At 46.1% G+C, this 25,932-nt stretch overlaps 1 protein-coding gene across 1 annotated transcript in view; it reads right to left on the bottom strand.

The window, feature by feature from the left end:
- Positions 1 to 25,932, bottom strand: part of LOC134572485 (class I histocompatibility antigen, F10 alpha chain-like) — a 66,512-nt gene that overhangs the window by 36,591 nt on the left and 3,989 nt on the right. Inside the window, exons 2-3 of the mRNA XM_063431475.1 lie at positions 22,485 to 22,742; positions 1,893 to 2,171 (exon numbers count right to left, since the gene is read on the bottom strand). Of these exons, the coding sequence (XP_063287545.1) occupies positions 1,893 to 2,171; positions 22,485 to 22,742 (537 nt within the window). The remainder of the gene's footprint in view (positions 1 to 1,892; positions 2,172 to 22,484; positions 22,743 to 25,932) is intronic.

Genomic DNA, 25,932 nt, shown 5'->3' on the forward strand with positions numbered 1-25,932 from the left:
AGCCTCTTTCTGCCTAATCTTATAGGTCATTCTGTCTTCCTCACTCTGGGTTTTTTTATAATTACTAAATGCTAACTTTTTGTTTTTTACTATTTTGGCCACATCTGCGGAGTACCACAGTGGTTTCTTGAATTTTTTGCTTTTACTGACAAGCCTAATGCAATTTTCTGTTGCCTTCAGTAGTGCAGCTTTTAAATAATCCCATTTCTTTTGGACTCCATTTAAGTTGCTCCAGTCTGATAATGACTCCTTTACACATATTCTAATTTTAGAAAAGTCTGTTTTTCTAAAGTCTAAAACTTTTGTTTTTGTGTGGTGTGACTCAGTCACTGTTCTTATATTAAACCACACTGACTGATGATCACTGGATCCTAAACTTTCACCTACAGTAATATCTGATACCAAATCTCCATTTGTTAACACTAAATCTAGTATGGCCTCTTTACGAGTTGGCTCCTCAACGACTTGTTTTAGAGACAATCCCAGTAGGGAGTTTAGAATATGTGTGCTTCTGGCACAAGTAGCTATTTTTGTTTTCCAATTCACATCAGGAATAAGCTGAACTTTGCTGAAGAGTCCCAAAGATGGCCAAAACTATCGTCTGTAGGTGCCATATCTCTAATGCAGAGGGAACATGCCGGCATTTTGGATCTGGACTGCTCTCATGGGTGGAATCAGATTGATATGAACGTTTAGGTTATCTCATAAAGGGATTCTATAGTACCAGGAAAACAAAACAATTTTCCTGGCACTATAGGTTCCTACCTCGCCGGCTGACATCAATGGCGGTGCTCGCTTTAGGATGTTATGCTTTCCTATGGGGATTCCGGTGACACTGGAAGTCCTAACGCATAGCGTAAGGACGAGCAACGTAATTTAGAAGACCAAAAGTCGTCTAAGTACCCAGAGGTCTCTTTAGTGGCTGTCTGGTTTCTCAGAAACTGCAATATTTACCAGTGCAGGGTTAAGGGACATGGACCATTGCACCCAGAACACTTCAATGAGCTGAAGTGGTCTGGGTGCCTACAGTGTCCCTTTAGTGCATGTCAACAGAGAATATGAGAACTCTGAGAATGGAATAAAGCTTAGAGAAACTCAATAGCTTGACCTTAGGTAAATGCCAGCTTGTGCTGTTTATCTTTGTAATGGCACAAGTGAGCAAAAACTTTTTTAGACTTAGGGAAAACTGTGATCAAAATAAATGAAACCGGCATAAAATAAGTGTGTTGACGGGTGATTGATTATTAAAAAAAGCAGAATGCAGGAGCAGGAGCAGGTCTACCCATTCCCATTTGAGGTCCTTATTTAACCTTGTACTGCAAAGAGTCCCAGGGGGAAGTTTTTACTCAAGTAAGTGGGTTAATGCTATAAGAGCAGTCATTAGGTTGCTAGGATAGAACCTGCGTACAATGCTGTACATTGGCATTCTGACTGCCTTAGATTGGAGGTTCCCAGGCACAGCAAAATGTCACACATCTATCAAATGCTGCTAGCAGTAATGGGTCTGGATGACTATCTAAAGTTTTCCTTTAAACAGTTAGCAGCAAGATCTGAGGGCAATTTTATGGATGCTTGCACTTTAAGCACTGGCATCCACATATAAGAATGTATTGCCGATTTTAACACTTGGGCTTATTTGCCCAAGTGTGTGACTCCAGAGAGGCAGGACTATCAGAGGAGAGCAAAATTATAACATCATTGAAATAGCCTAGGCATCATCCCCAACCAGGCCCTGCTTGCAGCCTGCATGAAAAGGGCATTTCCCACCACAGTTTCTACTCTTATGTCCAACACTGTACACAGCCCCACCTCTCATGTCCAACTCTTTCTTCTTCCATACCCTGACTCACCACTCCTGATTAGCTCCTCATCTTTCTATACCCTGTACCCACCTCTCCTGTAGAGCTCCTCCTTGCCATTTGCAAGGTGTTTTTTCAACCATTCGATGCAGTGATTTTCCAGTTGGTTCTTCCTTTTCTCCCCTAGTCTCATCTCCGGACTGTTCCATTTCTGTGCGCTGATCTGAGCCTGGTCTGAGAGTGGAATAAAGACCCCTCGCTTGGTATCAAGAACAACAAAATCCTTCCCGTCATACCCGGACTGCTGATATGTCCTGGTGCTGCCATCATCCATCAACTCACAGCCAGACATCAACTGAGAAGAGTGAAAACCTGCAAAGAGCACAGACACTGAGTGTGAGTGATACCGAGAGTGAGAATGACAGACACTGAGTGTGAGTGATACCGGGAGTGACAGTGACAGACACTGAGTGTGAGTGATACTGGGAGTGAGAGTGACAGACACTGAGTGTGAGGGATACCGGGAGTGAGAGTGACAGACACTGAGTGTGAGAGAGAGTGACAGACACTGAGTATGAGGGATACCGGGAGTGAGAGTGACAGACACTGAGTGTGAGGGTGTCAGGGTCTTACCTGAGTTGGGAGTCTGTAGCGCAGATATGACGCTCACCCTTGCAGATAGCCACAGGCCGAGGTGGTCAGGTAAGAATTCACCTGGCCTGTGGGTCTGTGCACGGGGGCTGTGCAGGATGCAGTACCAAATTCGCAGGACAGGCAAGGACAGAACCAGCAGGATAGTCGAGGGATAGCCGAGGTCAAAGGATGCCAGAGGTAGAATAAACGTAGTCACAAGCCGAGGTCAAATACACGAAGCAGAATAAACCGGAACACTGGTACGACACAGGAACAAAGATCAAAGACTTGAGAATGAGTGCAGGGGGAGGCTGGGTTTAAATACCCTGCTGATGAAGATCAGAGTCAGGTGAGAAGCAGACAAGTCAAGGTGCAGCCCCCGGTGTAGTAGCCAAGCCAGGGTGAACAAGACCGGAATCAGAAGTCTCTGGTAAAGCTGCTGTGGCTCAGAGGTAGAGAGCAGGACTGGGATAGATAAGTACCCCGGTTCAAGTCCCCTGTTGGGAATTCCAGGAGCGACCACGTCTGGCCGTCTGTCTCACAGGTGAGTACCCTGACAGTACCTCCCCCTTCAAAAACGACCTCTGGGCGTAGGTAGGCTCCTCATTGAAACAATCCGTCTCTCCAGAGTCACTCTCAGAATCCGTCGAGTCCCCATAGTGAAAGTCCTCAGTATGGGATCCCTGATTAGCTCGGGATTTTCCAGTACCAGCTTCTGGTACAGCTGACGATCGGTCTAGGTTCCGGGTAGGGGTGACAAAAACTTCCACAACTTCGGAAGGGACAGTGCTCGCAGCTAGCAGTGCTTTTTCGAACACTTCCAAGTCTTTTTTACAGACCGTAGTGCCATTAGAAGCAATGACACAATCCTTAGGTAAATCCTTTTCAAGTGGGCAGGAAGTAGTGGTGGTAATACAGGAAGCAACTTTGGTAGTAAAGGCAGACGACTCTGGAGCAGGAGGTCTAGGAGGGCGAACAGGACAAAGCGTGATGAAGTGTCCACCCTCTCCACAGTAAAAGCACAGACCATGGCTTCTCCTTCGGTCCCTCTCTCCCGGTGTGACTTTGCAGTGGACACGTCCAATTTGCATAGGCTCCTCAGGATCAAGTTGAACACAGGATACCTCTGGAGTTCTCCTGGGAACTGGATTATAAGAGGGTATCACTGGGGTGTGGTGACGTAGACTCCGCGATTTTTTAGTAGGTGGAGCTGGCTTGGGCTTAGTGATCCTGCACTGTGAGTCCAAAGCAATAATAAAGGACTCCCAGCTGACAAGGACAGGGCTCTTCCTCTGCAACATTTGGTAAGACCAAACTTTAATGCGTCCAGACAACAGGTTGATAGCCGCTCTGACCCTGATGAAATCCGTGGCGTAAGTTCGAGGCTTTAAAGAGAACAATACCTCGCAATCCATCCTGAATGACTGGAAGGACGTGTAGTTACCATCAAATCTGTCGGGCATGATGACAAAGGGTTCCGGAGCTGGATGTACTGCGCCTTTAAGAGAAAAAAGTTCCTGCTGCAACTCCGAAACAATCTGGGCCAGGCTGGACACTTGCTGGAGTGAGGGTGAGCACATTTCTGCGGACTCCATATTTGTCAAGTCTTTTGTCAGGGTCTTACCTGAGTTGGGAGTCTGTAGCGCAGATATGACGCTCACCCTTGCAGATAGCCACAGGCCGAGGTGGTCAGGTAAGAATTCACCTGGCCTGTGGGTCTGTGCACGGGGGCTGTGCAGGATGCAGTACCAAATTCGCAGGACAGGCAAGGACAGAACCAGCAGGATAGTCGAGGGATAGCCGAGGTCAAAGGATGCCAGAGGTAGAATAAACGTAGTCACAAGCCGAGGTCAAATACACGAAGCAGAATAAACCGGAACACTGGTACGACACAGGAACAAAGATCAAAGACTTGACAATGAGTGCAGGGGGAGGCTGGGTTTAAATACCCTGCTGATGAAGATCAGAGTCAGGTGAGAAGCAGACAAGTCAAGGTGCAGCCCCCGGTGTAGTAGCCAAGCCAGGGTGAACAAGACCGGAATCAGAAGTCTCTGGTAAAGCTGCTGTGGCTCAGAGGTAGAGAGCAGGACTGGGATAGATAAGTACCCCGGTTCAAGTCCCCTGTTGGGAATTCCAGGAGCGACCACGTCTGGCCGTCTGTCTCACAGGTGAGTACCCTGACAGAGGGATACCGGGAGTGAGAGTGACAGACACTGAGTGTGAGAGAGAGTGACAGACACTGAGTGTGAGGGATACCGGGAGTGAGAGTGACAGACACTGAGTGTGAGGGATACCGGGAGTGAGAGTGACAGACACTGAGTTTGAAAGAGAGTGACAGACACTGAGTGTGAGGGATACCGGGAGTGAGAGTGACAGACACTGAGCGTGAGAGAGAGTGACAGACACTGAGTGTGAGGGATACCGGGAGTGAGAGTGACAGACACTGAGTTTGAAAGAGAGTGACAGACACTGAGTGTGAGGGATACCGGGAGTGAGAGTGACAGACACTGAGTGTGAGAGAGAGTGACAGACACTGAGTGTGAGCGATACCGGGAGTGAGAGTGACAGACACTGAGTGTGAGAGAGAGTGACAGACACTGAGTGTGAGGGATACCGGGAGTGAGAGTGACAGACACTGAGTGTGAGAGAGAGTGACAGACACTGAGTGTGAGCGATACCGGGAGTGAGAGTGACAGACACTGAGTGTGAGAGAGAGTGACAGACACTGAGTGTGAGGGATACCGGGAGTGAGAGTGACAGACACTGAGTGTGAGGGATACTGAGAAGGAGACAAAGTTCTAGGATATGTTGAGTTTATGAGTGAGAGAGACAGATAGACAGATGCTAACATGGTGTGATCCAGACACTCAATATATATGTGAGACAGGGGGAATTAAAACTCACTGCCCCCTTGGTGACATCATCAAAATTGGATTGGCTAAAATTGGCAAGGGGGCTGGGCCAAACACCGCATTAGCCAATCAACACCTCCTCATAGAGATGCATAGAATCAATGCATCTCTATAAGGAAAATTCAGCGTCCCCATGCAGAGCCCATGGAGACGCTGAATGGCAGCACTGCCCCAGGAAGCACCTCTAGTGGTTAAGCTGTAGTTGTTCTGGTGACTATAGTGTCCATTTAAAGCAATATTGCCGTGGAGCTCTGTAATAAATTTAGACACACCAAGAATACTGAGTTGTTGTCTACTGAGACATTAGGATATAAAAGCAGGGTAGTGGGATTTGGGCCCATAATAGGGACTGTACCTCTTGAATACGTGCTAATTGTAGTTAAGGGAGCATTTGTTTATTTTAAAATATGTTGGGATTTAGGCTTGGTCTAACAAAATAACTGACGGATCATACTGATGTAGAATTATTAAAAATCTTTATTGAACTTGTATTGAATTATTGTACTAACTCCATTTTAACCTTACACTGTGACAGACCCTCCATTTTGTCCTCATTACCTGACAGATCCTCCATCTTAAACTACATTACATGACAGAATTTCCCAGCAACATTTAATACAATGAACAGAGACTGTATTTTCTATAAAGACATAGCTGACTCCGAAATTATTGAATCTCCTGTAACATGCAACAAAGTATAACCAAGGCCAGAGCCAAGGCCATGAGAACACTGTACTAATGAAATGTTCTATTCATAAAAGAACCTTGTACCTGACCACAAGATTGACATCACTGACTGTGTAAAATGACGCTCAAGCCCCCCTTTCCACCGAGTAAACCTCATGCTGGGAAAGATGGCGCCTGAGCCTTCTGTCCACACCCGTGTCCAGAACAATACCACCTCCCGGTGGGAGGACACCTAGCTAGTCACTCAAATCCCTGAGCCAATTAATAATATTGATGGGTGGACACTGATATAGTCACATAACATTTAATCCAATTAATGATGTTTATTTGTTATTATCTGATATTCAATGATGATGTCATTTTGCCTTTAAAAGGGTCTGCATAACCGTTTTCTAACCAGATGCCATTAAATTTTTTGAAGTGCTTTTAACCTGAACTCCATGTGTCAGTGTGAACTTACTTCTGCGTATACGCAATTTAATCATCTCAGATTTGGATCTATCATAAGATCCTTGATAAATCTGTTTACTGGGCCAAAAATGCCTGTCAGAAGCCGATGTTTTTTTTGGAATATTCTTTTACCTCTTCCGGTAATTCTAAGGTTCTTCTGACAGCCGCAATCAAATGCTTTATTGCTTTGCAGTCCAATGAGCTATGTTGTTCAGTGAACTCTCCATTACTAGATGAGATTGGTTATAATTCCAGAGAACCAGAATAATGTCTGATCTCCTCTTCAGACTGGTCTGAATCCAAGCAGAAGCTTTCCCATCTGGGTATTTTCCCTTTGTTGGATTCTGCAATCCCTTCTACCACAAATAAGCTGTGTCTTGAGTTGAAGAGGTAGAAGCTTAGCATGGGGAAATATTTTAAAGGAATTAAAGTTAGGAAGGATCTATGGTCCTTTCTCTGCTCCCCCTTTTGAGGGGTTTCATATATCCCAATTAGGCTTAGTGCAAAAAAAGGAGCCAAGTTCATATAGAATGATCCATCATTTATCTTACTCAAAAGGATATTCATTAAATGATATGAGTTCTAAAGAAGATAGATCAGTGTCTTATTCTACTTTTGATAAGGCTCTAAGCTTTGTAAGAAAATGTTGGAGATGAGCATTGATGGCAAAGAGAGATTGGTGGCAGCAGCGGGATGGTCCTTTCATCCGCAGAGCAAGCGCTGAATGGAGAACCAATATGCCAAACTGAAGAGACCTACGCTGAAGGATCTACTAGAGAGCAGAGAACGGAGTGCCAGTAACAGACCACGGAGAGAGCTGATTGCTAATCTGCTAGAGCTGGACGAGATGGATCAGTCCGTGAAAGCCCCCGAACTGAGTTTCTAGAACAATGAGGAGGAGGAGATAAGCCTCATCGTCAAGGGGAGGCTAGCTATGTATCCGGCCCCATCTGAGGAAAGGATTGACCGGACCTTCCTAGAGGTCAAAGCAGAGATTGAAAAGAGGAGGGAGTACAATCTACAAATGGTAAAACTACTGTGGGGATCATGGACAACTTGCCTGCAGAAGTCGTGTTGGGCAATGATATTGGCCCTCTGGCTTCTGCCTACTTACCCAGTATCACTGCTGCTGCTTGCCTAGTGACCAATCGATCACAGACCCGTGTCACAGAAGACCCTTCACCAGGACGGGAGACCCAGGTAAGAACCTCACCGACCCTTGCCCCGACCGTAGTTAATCGACCCTTAGTTTGGGATACACCAGAGGAGTTTGGGAGGGAAACTAGAGAAGACCCATCCCTCCAAAAGTACCGGGAAAAAGACGAGAGTGGGGGGATGAGCATGAACGTTTTTTATGGGATAAGGACAGACTGTATAGGTTGCCGGAAGGTAGGAGGAGAGACTGTGCCCCTTCGCAGAAGTGCCAACTAGTGGTGCCCAGAAAGTACCGGTTGGAGCTTCTCCGAATCGGACACGATATTCCCTTGGCAGGACACCTGGGTGGTAACCATACAACCTACAGGATCACCCAGACCTTCTTTTGGCCAGGGATCTCTAAGGATGTGCGACGTTACTGCAGCACGTGTGACATTTGCCAGCGAGTAGGGAAAAGAGGGGACCACCCTAAGGTCCGACTGTCACCCATGCCAGTGATCGAGGAACCTTTTAGCAGGGTGGCAGTCGATCTAGTGGGCCCCCTACCCAACCCCAGTCCATCGGGTAAGAAATATATTTTTATCGTGGTGGACTATGCTACCCGCTACCCGGAAGCTGTCGCGCTGACGAATATCCAGGCTGATACTGTCGCCAGTGCCTTGGTCGGGATATTCACCAGAGTGGGGTTCCTGCAGGAAATACTGTCTGACAGGGGGACTCAGTTTACCGCAGACCTCACCCAACAATTATGGAAGGTCTGCGGTATCAAACCCCTACTCAGCTCACCTTACCACGCCCAGACTAATGGTCTCTTTGAGCATTTTAATGGTACCCTGAAACAGTTACTGCAGACTTTTACAGATGAGTACAGAGACTGGGAGCGATTTCTGCCGCACTGGGTTCTCCCCTTTCGAACTGCTCTATGGAAGGAGGGTGAGAGGACCCCTCGACCTCATTCGGGAGCACTGGGAGGGGGAGATGGAACATGAGGGTGTCCCCATTGTGCCATATGTTCTGCAGATGCGGGACCGCATGGAGCAATTGGCCCGGATGGCACGAGACCATCTCCATGCGGCCCAGGGTCGACAGAAACGATGGTATGATCAGGGTGCCCGACAGCGATCATTCCAGGTGGGAGAAAAGGTCCTGGTGATTAGGCCAGTCAAAGGGAATAAGCTCCAGGCCTCCTGGCAGTGCCCTTTCAAGGTGGTGGCGCAAACTTCCATCCAGTATCGACCTGTAAAACTCAACGGGAATGCGGATGGATTGCCCAGACAAACCGAACTTATGCCCTAGCAGCAGCCCGGACACCACCAAGTTGACCCGAAAAGGATCAAGCTGGGTCTGCCGGGGTGTTCCACAAAGGGGAGCCGTGTGTAACGGATCACCTGGCACCCCGACTTGGTACCTCCGTTAAAAGATGCTCCTAGCGCTTCCAGAGGACTCCAAGCACTCCACCAGACACCATAATCACCGAATCCAAGAAACCTTTAAATTCTCCCAAGCGTATGAATGCTGTAGACCATTGAATAGGAACCATACGAATAGGCTTGTACCCCTAGCAGTCAACTGGAACAGCATACAATAAATCCTCCCCCCAATAATGAGACGACACATCACTTTGAGGTTAAAACAGGAACTCTGGACTGGCTCATCCAGCCTGGCTTTTATTCACAAACAGGTACATACAGGACACTCCCAGGGGGAGGATGATATTGACCAATCACATGGATGTACCTCCCACACATTTCCTCCCCTTAGATTACCACTTAACCCAATTATACAGTACACACTTTTCCCCAATTCCTGGATGTACCCCAAAAACAGGGGGTACACCTTTAAATCCAGCATCGCTGGATAGCCCTTATTCAGGGGGACAACATATACAAAATTCAAGTAATTCGGATGAATGGTTCGTGAGATATGGGGTTCCAAAGATTTGACCGACCGCATGGGTAAAGTATCCGAAAACAGTTCCATGCATTTTGGCCCTGCGGTCGGTCACAAACAAGGGAATGAAAACAGGCGAATTGCCTGTGTTATAGAGCCTGGAGAGGGTTTGAATGAATTCCCTTGTTTATGGGGTTCTTTCTACCGAACGGCGGGTCATTCGGTAGTTTCCATACGAATTTCTGGAAGTATGGAGGTCTCAGCGGTGTTTGCCTAGTCAAGTGTCCGATTTTAGTTCCAGACACTCGACGGCAAAACACCGCTGTTCGGTAGTTTAAGATGGCCGCCGCCACGTGTTTGTTTCCCGAATGGCGGCCACCCAGAGGACAAAGACTACATTACATGGATTGCCAATTACCCGTTTGCAACATTGTTGCAAACTGTAATTGGAGGCACACTTATTCCTGGGTGGTCTGGTTGTTCGGTAGTTTCACTCAATATAATGAATGGAGTGATTCTACCGAACAATCAGATGAATGCTGCATACATATCACCCAGGCTAAACTTAACACATGAATACATATACAATATTACAGGCAGCACACTAGAACATGCTTCACAGTCTTAAAGGGACAGTAGTCCCAAAAGTCCCAATGTGTCCATAGATGCTGTTAAAAGGGCCAGTAGCAGCAATATACAGTACAATATGCCCAAATATAAATCTTTAAGTGTACCAATTTTCCAGGGGCCATAGTCAGCAGGTAAGAGGCAGGCAGCCAGGCCCCTCCAATGTCCAGTGGCGAGGTGGGTTCCGCCACATTTCTCCCCTTTCCCATTTAGACTATCCAGACTCCAGACCTCCAGTCGGTCTGGGGCTCTGATAGTCGGCTGGCTGTCCTTACAGGGGGTAGTTGTCCAGATGGCCCCCTGCCACTCGTGTCCAGTTGTAAGTCCAAGGCTTGGGGAAAAAGTAACCAGGGTGTCCTCTCCCCTGGTTGAACACAGCTGTTGTTGGGGAAAAACGACTGTCTCCCCTTCCGATATTTTGTCTGGCTGTTGTGGACTAGGACCGACTGTCCCTATCCCCAGTGGTGTAGGTGCAGAGACTACGGTCCCATCTGCACGGTTGTGGGGTTTACTGTCTCCCCTTGGTGTGCTAAGCTGCCGCTGGGGAGAGGGGATGACAAACTCCTCTCCCTGAACCGTAGACTGCCGCTGGGGAGCAAGGACGGCTCCTTCAGCTCCCTGTAACTTGGGCACAGAGACCACGGTCCCATCTGTGCTGTTGTGGGGCTTACTGTCTCCCCTTGGTGAGCTGTGCTGCCGCTGGGGAGAGGGAATAACAACCTCCTCTCCCTGAACCGTAGACTGCCGCTGGGGAGCAAGGACATCTCCTTCAGCTCCCTGTAGCTTGGGCACAGAGACCACGGTCCCATCTGTGCTGGTGTGGGGCTTACTGTCTCCCCTTGGTGTGTTAGGCTGCCGCTGGGGAGGGAGGACGCTGCTCTCCTCTCCCTGCACTTTACTGATCCGCCGCTGGGGAGAGGTGGTAGCAAGCTCCTCTCCCCTACATACTTCTATACTCTGTGGAGGGAGACCGACTGTCTCTACTCCCAATACAGTGTCCTGCTGCTGGGGAAAGGAGACTGGGCTCTCTCTTCCCTGCTGGACATTCTGCTGCCGGGGAATGGAGACTGGGCTCCCAATTCCCAACAAATCACACTGCCACTGGGGAGGGAGGACGGCCCCTTCAGCTCCCTGTAACTTGGGCACAGAGACCACGGTCCCATCTGTGCTGGTGTGGGGCTTACAGTCTCCCCCTGGTACATTAAGCTGCCGCTGGGGAGAGGTGGTAACCAGCTCCTCTCCCATTAGAACACTCTGCCCATTGATGATCTGCCGCTGGGGAGAGGTGGTAACAATCTCCTCTCCCATGCCTACTTTCAGTCTTTGTGGAGGGAGACCGACTGTCTCTCCTCCCAATTCAGTGTCCTGCTGCTGGGGAACGGAGACTGGGCTCTCTATTCCCAAAAAATCACGCTGCTGCTGGGGGGTAGGACCAACTACCTCTGCCCCCTGTAACTCAGCCTGCCGCTGGGGAGGGAGGACGCTGCTCTCCTCTCCCTGCACTTCACACTGCCGCTGGGGATCTGGGCCGACTGCCCAGCATCCCTGTAGGGCCGGTAGAGAGACTGCAGTCCCATCTCCACCTGCCATCTGTGGGTCTTCCCAGGACCAACCCGTGAGGCCCCTCAACATTTGTGAGTAAGGGCCACCTGCTTCCCCACCTGGCAACTCTGGCTGCTGCTGGGGATCTGGGCCGGTTGCCCAGCATCCCGGTGGAGAGACCTTGGTCCCATCTCTACCTGCCTGTTGTGGTTCCTCACAGGACCAGTCTATGAGGACCCCCACTTCGGGTTCCTCCCGCCGCCTCAGGGAAAGACGGCTAACCTCCTCGGATGCAGCCTCTACTCGGCTGCTGTAACGCTCCTGCTGCTGAGCATACTTCCTCTCTTTTGCCAACCGGAATTCTCGGTCCAGTCTTGTGTTTCGCTCGGCCATGACCTGGTTCCAGATCACCCGGCGTGTCTCCATGGGTATATCATCCCCATACTCGGCCACTCGCTGCCTCACCTCGGCCAGCCAATCATCTCCAGAGCCAGAACCTTCCATACTTGTCTGCTCCCAGGGGCGCTGCACGACTGCTAGCGTTGCCCTCAATTTGTAAATCCAAACGAACTGTGTCTCCGAGCTGCTTTACCTCACACTAGGACGCCATCCCACCGCTTGCCACCAATGTAACGGATCACCTGGCACCCCGACTTGGTACCTCCGTTAAAAGATGCTCCTAGCGCTTCCAGAGGACTCCAAGCACTCCACCAGACACCATAATCACCGAATCCAAGAAACCTTTAAATTCTCCCAAGCGTATGAATGCTGTAGACCATTGAATAGGAACCATACGAATAGGCTTGTACCCCTAGCAGTCAACTGGAACAGCATACAATAAATCCTCCCCCCAATAATGAGACGACACATCACTTTGAGGTTAAAACAGGAACTCTGGACTGGCTCATCCAGCCTGGCTTTTATTCACAAACAGGTACATACAGGACACTCCCAGGGGGAGGATGATATTGACCAATCACATGGATGTACCTCCCACACATTTCCTCCCCTTAGATTACCACTTAACCCAATTATACAGTACACACTTTTCCCCAATTCCTGGATGTACCCCAAAAACAGGGGGTACACCTTTAAATCCAGCATCGCTGGATAGCCCTTATTCAGGGGGACAACATATACAAAATTCAAGTAATTCGGATGAATGGTTCGTGAGATATGGGGTTCCAAAGATTTGACCGACCGCATGGGTAAAGTATCCGAAAACAGTTCCATGCATTTTGGCCCTGCGGTCGGTCACAAACAAGGGAATGAAAACAGGCGAATTGCCTGTGTTATAGAGCCTGGAGAGGGTTTGAATGAATTCCCTTGTTTATGGGGTTCTTTCTACCGAACGGCGGGTCATTCGGTAGTTTCCATACGAATTTCTGGAAGTATGGAGGTCTCAGCGGTGTTTGCCTAGTCAAGTGTCCGATTTTAGTTCCAGACACTCGACGGCAAAACACCGCTGTTCGGTAGTTTAAGATGGCCGCCGCCACGTGTTTGTTTCCCGAATGGCGGCCACCCAGAGGACAAAGACTACATTACATGGATTGCCAATTACCCGTTTGCAACATTGTTGCAAACTGTAATTGGAGGCACACTTATTCCTGGGTGGTCTGGTTGTTCGGTAGTTTCACTCAATATAATGAATGGAGTGATTCTACCGAACAATCAGATGAATGCTGCATACATATCACCCAGGCTAAACTTAACACATGAATACATATACAATATTACAGGCAGCACACTAGAACATGCTTCACAGTCTTAAAGGGACAGTAGTCCCAAAAGTCCCAATGTGTCCATAGATGCTGTTAAAAGGGCCAGTAGCAGCAATATACAGTACAATATGCCCAAATATAAATCTTTAAGTGTACCAATTTTCCAGGGGCCATAGTCAGCAGGTAAGAGGCAGGCAGCCAGGCCCCTCCAATGTCCAGTGGCGAGGTGGGTTCCGCCACACCGTGTAACAACCCCCTACCATGTTTCCTTGGAACCTCTACCTTTTGGTTTTTTTTTTATCATCATCCACATTACCTGTACCTAAAGAACAAAGACTATGTCTGGCCCTTTAACTGTTTTGTACAAAGGATTGGTACTTCGATATGGCACTTCGGATACAGCCGAAGTGCCGAAGTAGTCGAAGTGGCCGCCATTAGACAGTCGAACACGTGGCGGCGGCCATTTTAATCCAGTCAAACACGGTCAGCGGTGTGTGCCGTCAAATCCCTGGAACAGAAATCGGCCACACATTTGAACGAACACCGCTGACCTATACCTTCCCCTGCCCTTCGACACTGCGGCTGGAGACTAAGTCCCGTTCGAAGATTCGAACACACGTTCGAACGGGACTTTGTCATTTTGGGTGTAAAATAGACCTCCAGTAGACAATTGAACACCACGGAAACGCAACCCCGGTTTCACTTCGACAGAAATGGAAGTGCGTTCAATGATTCGAACGCCACCTTCAGATGGGACTTTGTTATTTTTTAGGGCAGAAATAGGCCGACCGCACAGCCTGAATCTGTGGAACTGTTTTGGGCATGCAAACAGGCGTGCAGTCGGTTCAAAGAGACTTTTTAATATTTCTGGAACCCCTGAACGGATTTGCACGAATTTTGAATATGTTTTTCCCCAAGTTGTGTTGTTCATAAAAATATTAGTTTTATTCCTGTGTGATGACAAATCAGAAAGTTATAAAAATGCATAAAAAGTATAAGTTTTAGCATGAAGATAATTGAGTAGATACAGTAAGAAACTCAATTATCTCCCAAGCAGAGGGGAGGGAATCTGTGGGTTGTAACCATTGTTTGATTGGTTAACGTCTAATTGGTTGAGAGTACCTTAAAGTGCTGCAATCTTTGCTAGGTTTGTTGACATTCGCATCAAGAGTTATTCCAATGGGTAGAGCATTTTCAAGAAAAAGTTGCATTTCAATGTTAAACACTAAATCTCCTTTTGCACGTGTTGGAAGTTTTTTTGAACTAATTTAATGGGAGATCAATGTGGCAGAGGGAGTTTATGTATTTTGATAGTTTGGAGTTGTTCACCGATGCACCAGGTGCTATTGGTTTTGGAATATGTTGGGATGGACAGTGGTGTGCTCAAGAATGGCCGGAATCCTGGGCACGAGAAGGGTTAACTATGAATTTAACAATGTTGGCGTTATTTCCCTTTGTAGCAGCTATATATATTTTGGGAAGAGGCATGGAGAGGTAGGCGGTTGATTGCCACATGTGATAATTTGAATGTGGTATTGGTAATCAATTCTTTACATTCAAGGTGCAAAAGGGTAATTAATTTGCTAAAAAAATAGTTTTAAGGTGTTTGCAATTAAACATTTGGTTAAAAACCAAGCACATACAAGGAAAAGAGAATAGACTGGCTGATTCTCTTTCATAGTTACAATTGCATGAGTTTCAGAAAATGGCACCACGAGCAGCTTTGGAAGGAATCCAGTTTCCATAAGACCTCTGGGAATTGGGGACAGTTAAGTGTTATGATAATGAATTCAGTGGCAGTTCCAACTTGGCTGACTTATGTTGGGGCTTGGAATGAGTGGCTTATTTTTAATGAGGTAAATTAAGTGAGTAAGTAAGTAATATATTAGGAGAGGGTAAAGATAGTGCAATACAGTTTGTGGTTTATTTAATGCAAAAAAAAATTCTAAAGCAAAGTTAGCAAATAGATTGGCAGGGTTGATTTCTTTCACAAGCTGTGTGATTGTAAACCAATCAAGCAGTATTGTTACAAGCGGTTGTTAATAGGTTATAGGAGAGCTTGTGAAGTTAAAGATAATAGAAATCCTATTTCGTTTTCAATGTTGACACAGTTACTCGAAGTCCTAGAAGCAGTTTGTTATTCTTCTTTTGAGTTAGTTTTATTTAGATGTACATTTATAATACCATTTTTGCAGCCTTAAGAATTGGTGAATTAGTTGCGAAGTAAATTTTGCTTATCAGGTTTACAGTGGGAAGACTTTGTAGTCAGTACAGACACTCCTCACTTACCGACCGGGATCCGTTCCTACGACCCGGTTGTAGAACAAATTGGTCGGTAAGTGAGGAGTTAAGGGATTCCCTGCTCTGGTGCGTTCGTCTATGTTCGGGGAAATTTCCCCGAACATAGACGAACGCACCAGCGCAGGGAATCCCTCTAATCTATGTTCAGGGAAATTTCCAGTCGTAAAACAGGTAGGTTGCTAAATGAGGACTGCCTGTAATGAGAAAGTAATGATTTTCATTAGTAAATCGAAAACAGATCAAGAAGGCAAAGGCAGATGGTTAACATTGTTTAACATTAAGGCAGTGCTTGATAAATTTGTTTGGAATCTAGGATCCAGCTAAAAAAGTTAGGAGCCAGGTTTTTTTAAGGGGACACTATAGTCACCAGAACCACTACAGCTTAATGTAGTGGTTCTGGTGCGTATAGCCTGTCCCTGTAGCCTTTTCAATGTAAACGCTGCATTTGCAGAGAAAAGGCAGTATTTACATTGCTGCCTACTAAGACCTCCACTAGACGGCCACTAGAGAGTCCTGTGTCAGTGCTCTGAATGGACGCGCTGAATGTTACCCATACAGAACATGGACAATATCCTCTCAATGCTTTCCTATGGGAATGCAGTGGCTTAGCTGAGATCAAAAAGATTGAAGAACTCGGCAATGGAGGAGGGACAAGCCACGGCAAAACCTGCACACCGTGGGAACAAAAGGGTGAGTAAAAACACCAACCGTGATCACAAGTACCTAAACAGAAACACACTCTCTGACAGACATACACGCACACACTGACAGAGGCGTACACACACACACACTGATAGACATAAACACACACTGACAGAGGTACACACACACACTGACAGATGCATAGGCACACACACACTGACAGAGGCATAGGTGCACACACAAACACACTGGCAGGGGCATACACACACACACATACACTGACAGAGGCATAGGCACACACACTGACGGGCATACACATACACACACACAGTGACAGAGGCATACACACACACACACACATTGACACACATACACTTTCTCAAACACAAATTTACATTTTCTTAATTTTTTATCCACCCAGCCTCCCCTCCCCATTTGGGCGTAGGTTCACACACACTGACAGAGGCATAGGCACACACACACTGACAGGGGCATACACACACACTGACAGGGGCATACACACACACACACTGACAGAGGCATAGGCACACACTGACAGGGGCATACACACACACTGACAGAGGCATGCGCACACACACACTGACAGGGACATACACACACTGACAGAGGCATAGGCACACACACACTGACAGGGGCATACACACACCTTGATATACACACATACACTTTCTCAAACACAAATTTAATTTATTTTTTTTTTTTTTATCCACCCAGCCTCCCTACCTTTTGGGAGAGCTGAGTGGACTTTCCCTGGGGTCCAGTGGGGCTGCTCTCTCTTCCTGTGTGAGCGGGAGCAGTAATCTACCATGCAGCTCCTCTCTGCTCCCTGTGATGCCGGGGCTGGAATTATGTCATATTCAGGTTCCCAGCATCATTAAACAGCGCGAAGGAGCAGAGAGGAGCTGCTGGAAGATCACTGCTCCCTCGCACGCTGCCCCAGGCGACCGCCTTGAGGCTCCAATATTTGCCCAGTCAGGCGTTTTAGAAAAAAAGTTGACAAATCCCAGGCGCCCTGGCAAAATTTTTAGTCGCCATGGCGACCTGGGATTTGTCGAGCCCTGCATTAAGGGATCATTTTTGTGCCCTGTTAAAGTGACTGAAGAATATTTATCAAAAATATATATCAAAGAATATTTTTTTTTTTTTTTTATTCTTTATTTTTGGTTTGCTTCAACATTTGTCATTTCAAGCATTCAAAGGTTTAGTGAATATTACAATAGCAAGTATTAATGCTGTAGAGGGTGTGGGTAGTTGGAGCAAGTTTTTTTAGTTTTTTTAATATTGTCACAGACTTGTGTGTTACAATTATATAACATAAGACATTGCGTGATATGGTATTAGATATAGTGGTGAACCGTAGGAGGTGTTGAAGGTGCACAGATGGAGCATTACAATCTGTTGAGTTGCATTACATAGAGGATGATAGATTCAGAATCAGAGGCACACCAACTTAAAATAACATGTGTACAGTGCCTTTGATGTCATGGGACCTTGGATGCAATCTGGCGACACCAGTGTTACAACCATCACCCATTAAAGGCGGCCAGCTGCTGGAGACAAACAGGCAACGCTATGTGCTTCTTTTAGGGTATCCCAATTCAGGTGGCCTGGTTGGTGGAGTGGATAAAGGTCAGCCAAGACCCCCGATATCAGTGTACCTGGAGTAGTTCTTGGATACTAAAAAAGTGATTTCTTTCATTACCCTTACAGTTTCTACTTTCTACCCTTTTGTAATGCATTTTGATTCTATGCCATTAAAGGGATACTCCACTGCCCAAATACAAAATAAATAAAAATTACTGTAGATATACTCTAAATGAAAACTTACATGCATTTAATTATGTATTTTTTCATTGGGGGTATATTTAAAATTAGTTTGCAAAACTTGCATTTCTCTTGTCTGCAGCCTTTGCAAGCCCTCCCCTTCTAAACCCGCCCAGACTTTCTGCGGCTGTCCAATCAGACTTCCCAATGCAGCTCAGTGAGAAGTCTTTGTAAGTCAGGTGCTCTGGGCATTTGCTGCCTCTTGAGGTCAGCATCATTGAGCTAACAAAACCAGGAAGTAACATTAACCTGTTGTCTGCTTGAAAGTCAAGGGGGTATAACAAGGTTAATCTATAAAAAGTGTTAATATCTATTGAAATTTGCACTTTTTATAAATGATGAAAGAGGACACACTCTTCACACCTGAAGCTTTTTAGCAAGGTAAAGTTTTTAGAGGTGTGGAGCATGGCTGTTTTTAACGCGGGGCAAACGGGGCAACTGCCCTGGGCCAAGCTGCCCTGTGGGGCCTGCTGCCCTCAAAAAAAACAATGTTCCCTGGCCGATTTTGGCGGGCCCCGCACTGTAAGGAGTCCCACCAGGTGGCCCATGCACTTAGGGCCACCCAGTGCTTGTACCAGCAGGGGCCCGGTCGGGCGCTGTGGCCCATTAACAGCGCGACTGGGCCCCTTGCTTTTCAACAGCGCTGGGAGGAAGTGACAGCCGAGAGTCACTTCCTCCCATAAAGAGAGCTGCTGCGCAGGAGAGGGCAGAAGGAGCTACACGGGAGGGAGGAGGAGGAGGAAGAGGCAGTGAGGATTGGGGCTCCTCACTCGCATCAGCCTCAGGCAGCACACTGGACACGAACTATTTAGCAATTGATATTGTATAATCAGACAACTGTGGATTGCAAACTATGTTTTGCTCCAATATTTGAGAACAGGTTTCTGAAAACTTTTGAACAGAACCTTCTCCCTCCTTTTTTGATATAATCAATTCTTTTTGCTATAATCTATTTCTTTAGATTAAATGTATGGCTATTTGATCCATCCATTTAAGAAAGTCTTATTCCTTTTGTGCTCAACCTATTGCATAAGAAAACTCAGAGCTCTCGAATGTTAAGAACAATTCTGATGCATTTTCTTGACCCATTGGAATAGACTCATTAACAAATTATAATAAGATCTATCTTTAACCTCTATTTAACAGTCAGTATTAGTACATTGGTATTTTAGGACTATGAATATTTACTCATATATATTGGATATTTTATCCTCATTGACTCACTAATTTTAATAGAACCATTAAAAGTTACTTTTTATCGTTAGGACACTCATTTCTTGTCTGTTCACTTTAGTCTATCGGTTAACCCCTTTAAGAGTGTACCTTTAGCTTCCTTTTTTTCCCCTTTTTTTCTGTATTTTAATATAGGTTCTAAGAATTACTACTGTTTTTGGAAAAAACTATTATTGATTTTTTTTTTATATTAGTTAATTTATGGTCTGTCATTTACTATTTTTAATATATGTTTCTTTAATATATGTTTTTTATTATCTAATATTATTTTATATAATCTTACAGGATTTTTTGTAGGAGGGATAATTTTAATTTTAATAGTTTCAGAAGTTAAATGATGAGTACATTATATAACTTACGTTTTCTTTCTTTCTTTCAAAATGAAAAGCAGTGCATGTTTAAAAGAATGTATTGATCACATAAGTATCCGTGTTTTGTAACATTCCCTAAGTGTTTAATTTTTTGCAACATTGTCTTTAACTACGAACATTTCGGAGATGTATGAACTGATTTAATGACCTGCAAGCGCTGTATAAGCCCACATACAAATGGAACGCATAAATGAAACGCATACGCTCACGTCCTCCCGCACGGAAGAACGCGTGACGTCATCTAATTTTGGAGTGATGATTCACAGCCGCTGCCCACGGTATCGGATTGGCTTGCGGCTGAAAAAAAGAGCGGTGAGTGAGGTTTAAAAGACGCGAACAGCCTGAAGGCATCAGACTGACTCCACTTTAAGGATTTAACAGACGATACCCCTGAGGAAGTCCGGATCACCGGACGAAACGCGTAGGGTTGGGCCCCTGTGGGATTTTTATTTATTTATTTTATTTTATTTTTTTTACTTTATAGCTTTGTTATATTTTATATCTAATACATTTGTTTATATTATTACTAAGAAGCAATCTTCTATTTCTGGAGCAACAATCTTCTGAGACCCTTATATGCCTGAACTACACTTCTAGTGTGTAAGTGCTATTTAATCTAGCGCAATTACTGGTCTTTTAAGTCTGCACTTATTGTTATGTATATTCTCTTGTTTCCCACATGCCCTTTTCTGGAGTCTGAGAAGTTCATACCATTCCAATTTCATCTCTATAATTTTTGACATGCCTGCAATCAACTAATTTGTGTGCAACCTTGAACCATACATATTCGCTGGTTTTGACATACTATTCTATGAGTTGTTTTTATTCTCCCCTCTGTAGATATCTATTTTGTTTGTATTTTCTGTGAGGACTGGGAGGAGTCCTTTATTCTCTACACTGTGGGAGATACATATAGGTAAAATTATCCTACACGTTTTTATTCACCAAGTGGTGTGTAGAGTTTTCCATTTAAAAGGGTATACCGAATTGTTTTGCTATATATGACCCAGGAAGGATCTCTAACAGCCATCTGAGGAGTTGCCAGTGAAGTTATCACTAGGCTGTAATGTAAACAATGCATTTTCTCTGAAAAGACAGTGTTTACAGCAAAAAGCCTGAAGGTAATGATTCTACTCACCAGAACAAATTCAATAAGCTGTAGTTGTTCTGGTGACTATAGTGTCCCTTTAATATCTTTCTCTCTTGCTAGATATTAAGAAGCCGATGGTTTCTTGGGTTATTGGTCATCCTTTTTTTAATATGGGCCCAGAAGAGGGCACAAGAGAGAACATACTTTGGTTTAGAGAGCACTACAGTTAAAATATTTTGGAAAAGGGATGCGTGGTGCAATATGGTCACAATTATTTGTTTTTTCCTTACCCAGATGTTCTAGTGGTTCATTTGGGAGGAAATTACATTGTGTTAATGAAATCAGTGAATTTATTACAGGAAATTAAGATGGATATGGCTTTTAGGGCATAAGATGTTGGCAGCGGTTGGTTTTATTTGGTTTAAGATCATACCAAGTCATTGCTGGCTAAAAGTGAGCTATTTGAAACCATTAGAGAGGTTGTGTAGAAAACTAAATAGAGTGTTGGAAATGTTCTTGCCAGAATTAAGAATGTCTTCTTATAGGCACATAGACGTGGAGGGCAGCTGCACAGGATTTTATAGGGATGACGCAGTTCATTTGTGCGATATAGGTTTGGACATATTAAATTTACGAATTCAATCTATGGAGGAAATGGCTGAGGGCTTTGGGGAGCCACCGAGTCACGTATCGCAGAGCTCGGTGGCTTTGGGATATAAGTCATCCTCATGTGCATCACAGGAGGGTGGATTTGGTTTAATTGATTACAAATATATTTTTGGCTCCTGGCTTTAGGGGCGAGGCCTTGGAAGATTAGTGGTTAATTTTGGTTTGGTTAAAAGTTATGGTTTATTATTATTAAAGGATATTTATGTTTAAAATTGGAAGTGTGAAATCCATAATAAAGGTTCATCGCCATTCTCCAAATGTTAAAGTGTTAATCAAAATAAACAATTTAATAAAGAGATTGTGTTGTGTTTTTATTATATTTAAAGGAGCAAACAAACTCCTTTAGTGTTAAAACCACTATCTAGCCCCCATGGCCCCCTTTGCCTCCCTAAAGATAGTAAAATCTTACTTGTATTCAAGTCTGAAGCTGCTGCCTCTGCCTGTGAACTTCATCTGACATCATCAGAAGTGGTAGCCTGATCCAATCACTGTGCTTCCCCATAGGATTGGCTGAGACTGACAAAGAGGCAGATCAGGGGCAGAGCCAGCATGATTCAAACACAGCCCTGGCCAATTAGCATCTCCTCATAGAGATGAATTGAATCAATGAATTGATTGAAATGAAGGAAATGAAGGAAAGTTCAGTGTCTGCATGCAGAGGGAGGAGACACTGAATGTTTGGATGCATTTTAGGCAGTCATGACCCAGGAAGGATCTCTAACAACCACCTGAGGAGTGGCCAGTGAAGTTATCACTAGGCTGTCATGTAAACACTGCATTTTCTCTGAAAAGACATTGTTTACAGCAAAAAGCCTGAAGGTAATGATTCTACTCACCAGAACAAATGCAATAAGCTGTAGTTGTTCTAGTGACTATAGTGTTTGTATATATATATATACATATACAGTGTGTCTCACCTCCTGTCTGGTTGAAGCGTTCCCTTAATATCATTATGTCCTGTTTGAATACAGCCTCATTGACTTTGCCGATCTTTGTATTTCTCTCCCAGTAATCAGGTTCCACTTTCTGCATCCACTGAGCAACAGGAACAACCCGGCCGATGTCACTGCTGTATTTTGTAATCTGTATCCCATCCACAAAACCAACCGATATATATTCTGGCAGCCCATATCCGGGAACTGAGACCGCTGTGTGATAATACTGGAGAGAGTGACCTGAGACAGACAGACACATGTCAGAGAGAGAGAGACCTGAGACAGACAGACACATGTCAGAGAGAGAGAGACCTGAGACAGACAGACACATGTCAGAGAGAGAGAGTGACCTGAGACAGACAGACACATGTCAGAGAGAGTGAGAGAGAGACCTGAGACAGACAGACACATGTCAGAGAGAGCGAGTGACCTGAGACAGACAGACACGTGTCAGAGAGAAAGAGACCTGAGACAGACAGATACATGTCAGAGAGAGAGTGACCTGAGACAGACAGATACATGTCAGAGAGAGTGACCTGAGACAGACAGACACATGTCAGAGAGAGACATGAGACAGACAGACACATGTCAGAGAGAGAGAGACCTGAGACAGACAGACACATGTCAGAAGGGGAGACCTGAGACAGACAGACAGACACATGTCAGAGTGAGAATGACCTGAGACAGACAGACATGTCAGAGAGAGAGAGTGACTTGAGACAGACAGACACATGTCAGAGAGAGTGACCTGAGACAGACAGACACATGTCAGAGAGAGAGTGACCTAAGACAGACAGACACATGTCAGAGAGAGAGAGAGAGAGAGACCAGAGACAGACAGACACATGTCAGAGAGAGACATGAGACAGACAGACACATGTCAGAGAGAGAGAGAGACCTGAGACAGACAGACACATGTCAGAGAGAGAGAGACCTGAGACAGACAGACACATGTCAGAAAGAGAGAGACCTGACACAGACAGACACATGTCAGAGAGAGAGAGACCTGAAACAGACACATGTCAGAGAGAGAGAGAGAGAGACCTGAGACAGACAGACACATGTCAGAGAGAGACATGAGACAGACAGACACATGTCAGAGAGAGAGAGACCTGAGACAGACAGACACATGTCAGAGAGAGAGACCTGAGACAGACAGACAGACACATGTCAGAGTGAGAATGACCTGAGACAGACAGACATGTCAGAGAGAGAGAGTGACCTGAGACAGACAGACACATGTCAGAGAGAGTGACCTGAGACAGACAGACACATGTCAGAGAGAGAGTGACCTAAGACAGACAGACACATGTCAGAGAGAGAGTGACCTAAGACAGACAGACACATGTCAGAGAGAGAGAGAGAGACCAGAGACAGACAGACACATGTCAGAGAGAGACATGAGACAGACAGACACATGTCAGAGAGAGAGAGACCTGAGACAGACAGACACATGTCAGAGAGAGAGAGAGACCTGAGACAGACAGACACATGTCAGAGAGAGAGTGACCTTAGACAGACACATGTCAGAGAGAGAGAGAGACCTGAGACAGACAGACACATGTCAGAAAGAGAGAGACCTGACACAGACAGACACATGTCAGAGAGAGAGAGACCTGAAACAGACAGACGCATGTCAGAGAGAGACCTGAGACAGACACATGTCAGAGAGTGAGACCTGAGAGAGACAGACAGACACATGTCAGAGTGAGAATGACCTGAGACAGACAGACATGTCAGAGAGAGAAAGAGATCTGAGACAGACAGACACATGTCAGAGAGAGAGTGACCTGAGACAGACAGACACACGTCAGAGAGAGAGTGACCTGAGACAGACAGACACATGTCAGAGAGAGTGACCTGAGACAGACAGACACATGTCAGAGAGAGAGAGAGACCTGAGACAGACAGACACATGTCAGAGAGAGAGAGACCTGAGACAGACAGACATGTCAGAGAGAGAGAGTGACCTGAGACAGACAGACACATGTCAGAGAGAGTGACCTGAGACAGACAGACACATGTCAGAGAGAGAGTGACCTAAGACAGACAGACACATGTCAGAGAGAGAGAGAGAGACCTGAGACAGACAGACACATGTCAGAGAGAGAGAGACCTGAGACAGACAGACACATGTCAGAGAGAGAGTGACCTTAGACAGACAGACACATGTCAGAGAGAGAGAGAGAGACCTGAGACAGACAGACACATGTCAGAGAGAGAGAGACCTGACACAGACAGACACATGTCAGAGAGAGAGAGAGAGACCTGAAACAGACAGACACATGTCAGAGAGAGACCTGAGACAGACACATGTCAGAGAGAGAGACCTGAGACAGACAGACAGACACATGTCAGAGTGAGAATGACCTGAGACAGACAGACATATCAGAGAGAGAAAGAGATCTGAGACAGACAGACACATGTCAGAGAGAGAGTGACCTGAGACAGACAGACACACGTCAGAGAGAGAGTGACCTGAGACAGACAGACACACGTCAGAGAGAGAGTGACCTGAGACAGACAGACACATGTCAGAGAGAGTGACCTGAGACAGACAGACACATGTCAGAGAGAGAGAGAGAGAGACCTGAGACAGACAGACACATGTCAGAGAGAGAGAGACCTGAGACAGATAGACACATGTCAGAGAGAGAGAGACCTGAGACAGACAGACACATGTCAGAGAGAGACCTGAGACAGACACATGTCAGAGAGAGAGACATGAGACAGACAGACAGACAGGTCCGGCGCTTCCTATAAGGCGAACTAGGCAGCTGCCTAGGGCGCCATATAGGAGGGGGCGCCCTGTGCCCCCATCGCCGGCCCTTTAAATGCTGCAGCCACCTGAGCGCTCTATAAAGAGCGCTCCGACGGCTGCCGCACTGCCTCACCTCCCCTTCCCTGTAGCGTGGCCGAGCTCCTCTCCAGTCCGCGGTCCCGGCCGGACTGACAGGAAGTGCATACTCAGTGTGCATTTCCTGTCAGTCCGGCCGGGTACAGGAAACAGAAACTCCTGTACCGCGGACCGGAGAGGAGCTCGGCCACGCTACAGGAATGGGAGGTGTGGGGGGGGGGGGGAGAGAGCGAAGAAGAAGCGATTAGGGGGGGGGGGAGAAGAGATTACAGGGAGGGAGGGAGGGGAAAGAGATTACAGGGAGGGGGTAGAAGAGATTACAGGGAGGGAGGGGGGAGAAGAGATTACAGGGAGGGAGGGAGGAGACGATATTACAGGGAGGGAGGGGGGAGAAGAGATTACAGGGAGGGAGGGGGGAGAAGAGAAGAGATTACAGGGGGGGGGGAAATAGATTACAGGGAGGGGGTAGAAGAGATTACAGGGAGGGAGGGGGGAGAAGAGATTACAGGGAGGGAGGGAGGAGACGATATTACAGGGAGGGAGGGGGGAGAAGAGATTACAGGGAGGGGGGGA

This window comes from Pelobates fuscus, chromosome 9 (genome assembly GCF_036172605.1).
Source record: "Pelobates fuscus isolate aPelFus1 chromosome 9, aPelFus1.pri, whole genome shotgun sequence".
NCBI classification, from domain to species: domain Eukaryota; kingdom Metazoa; phylum Chordata; class Amphibia; order Anura; family Pelobatidae; genus Pelobates; species Pelobates fuscus.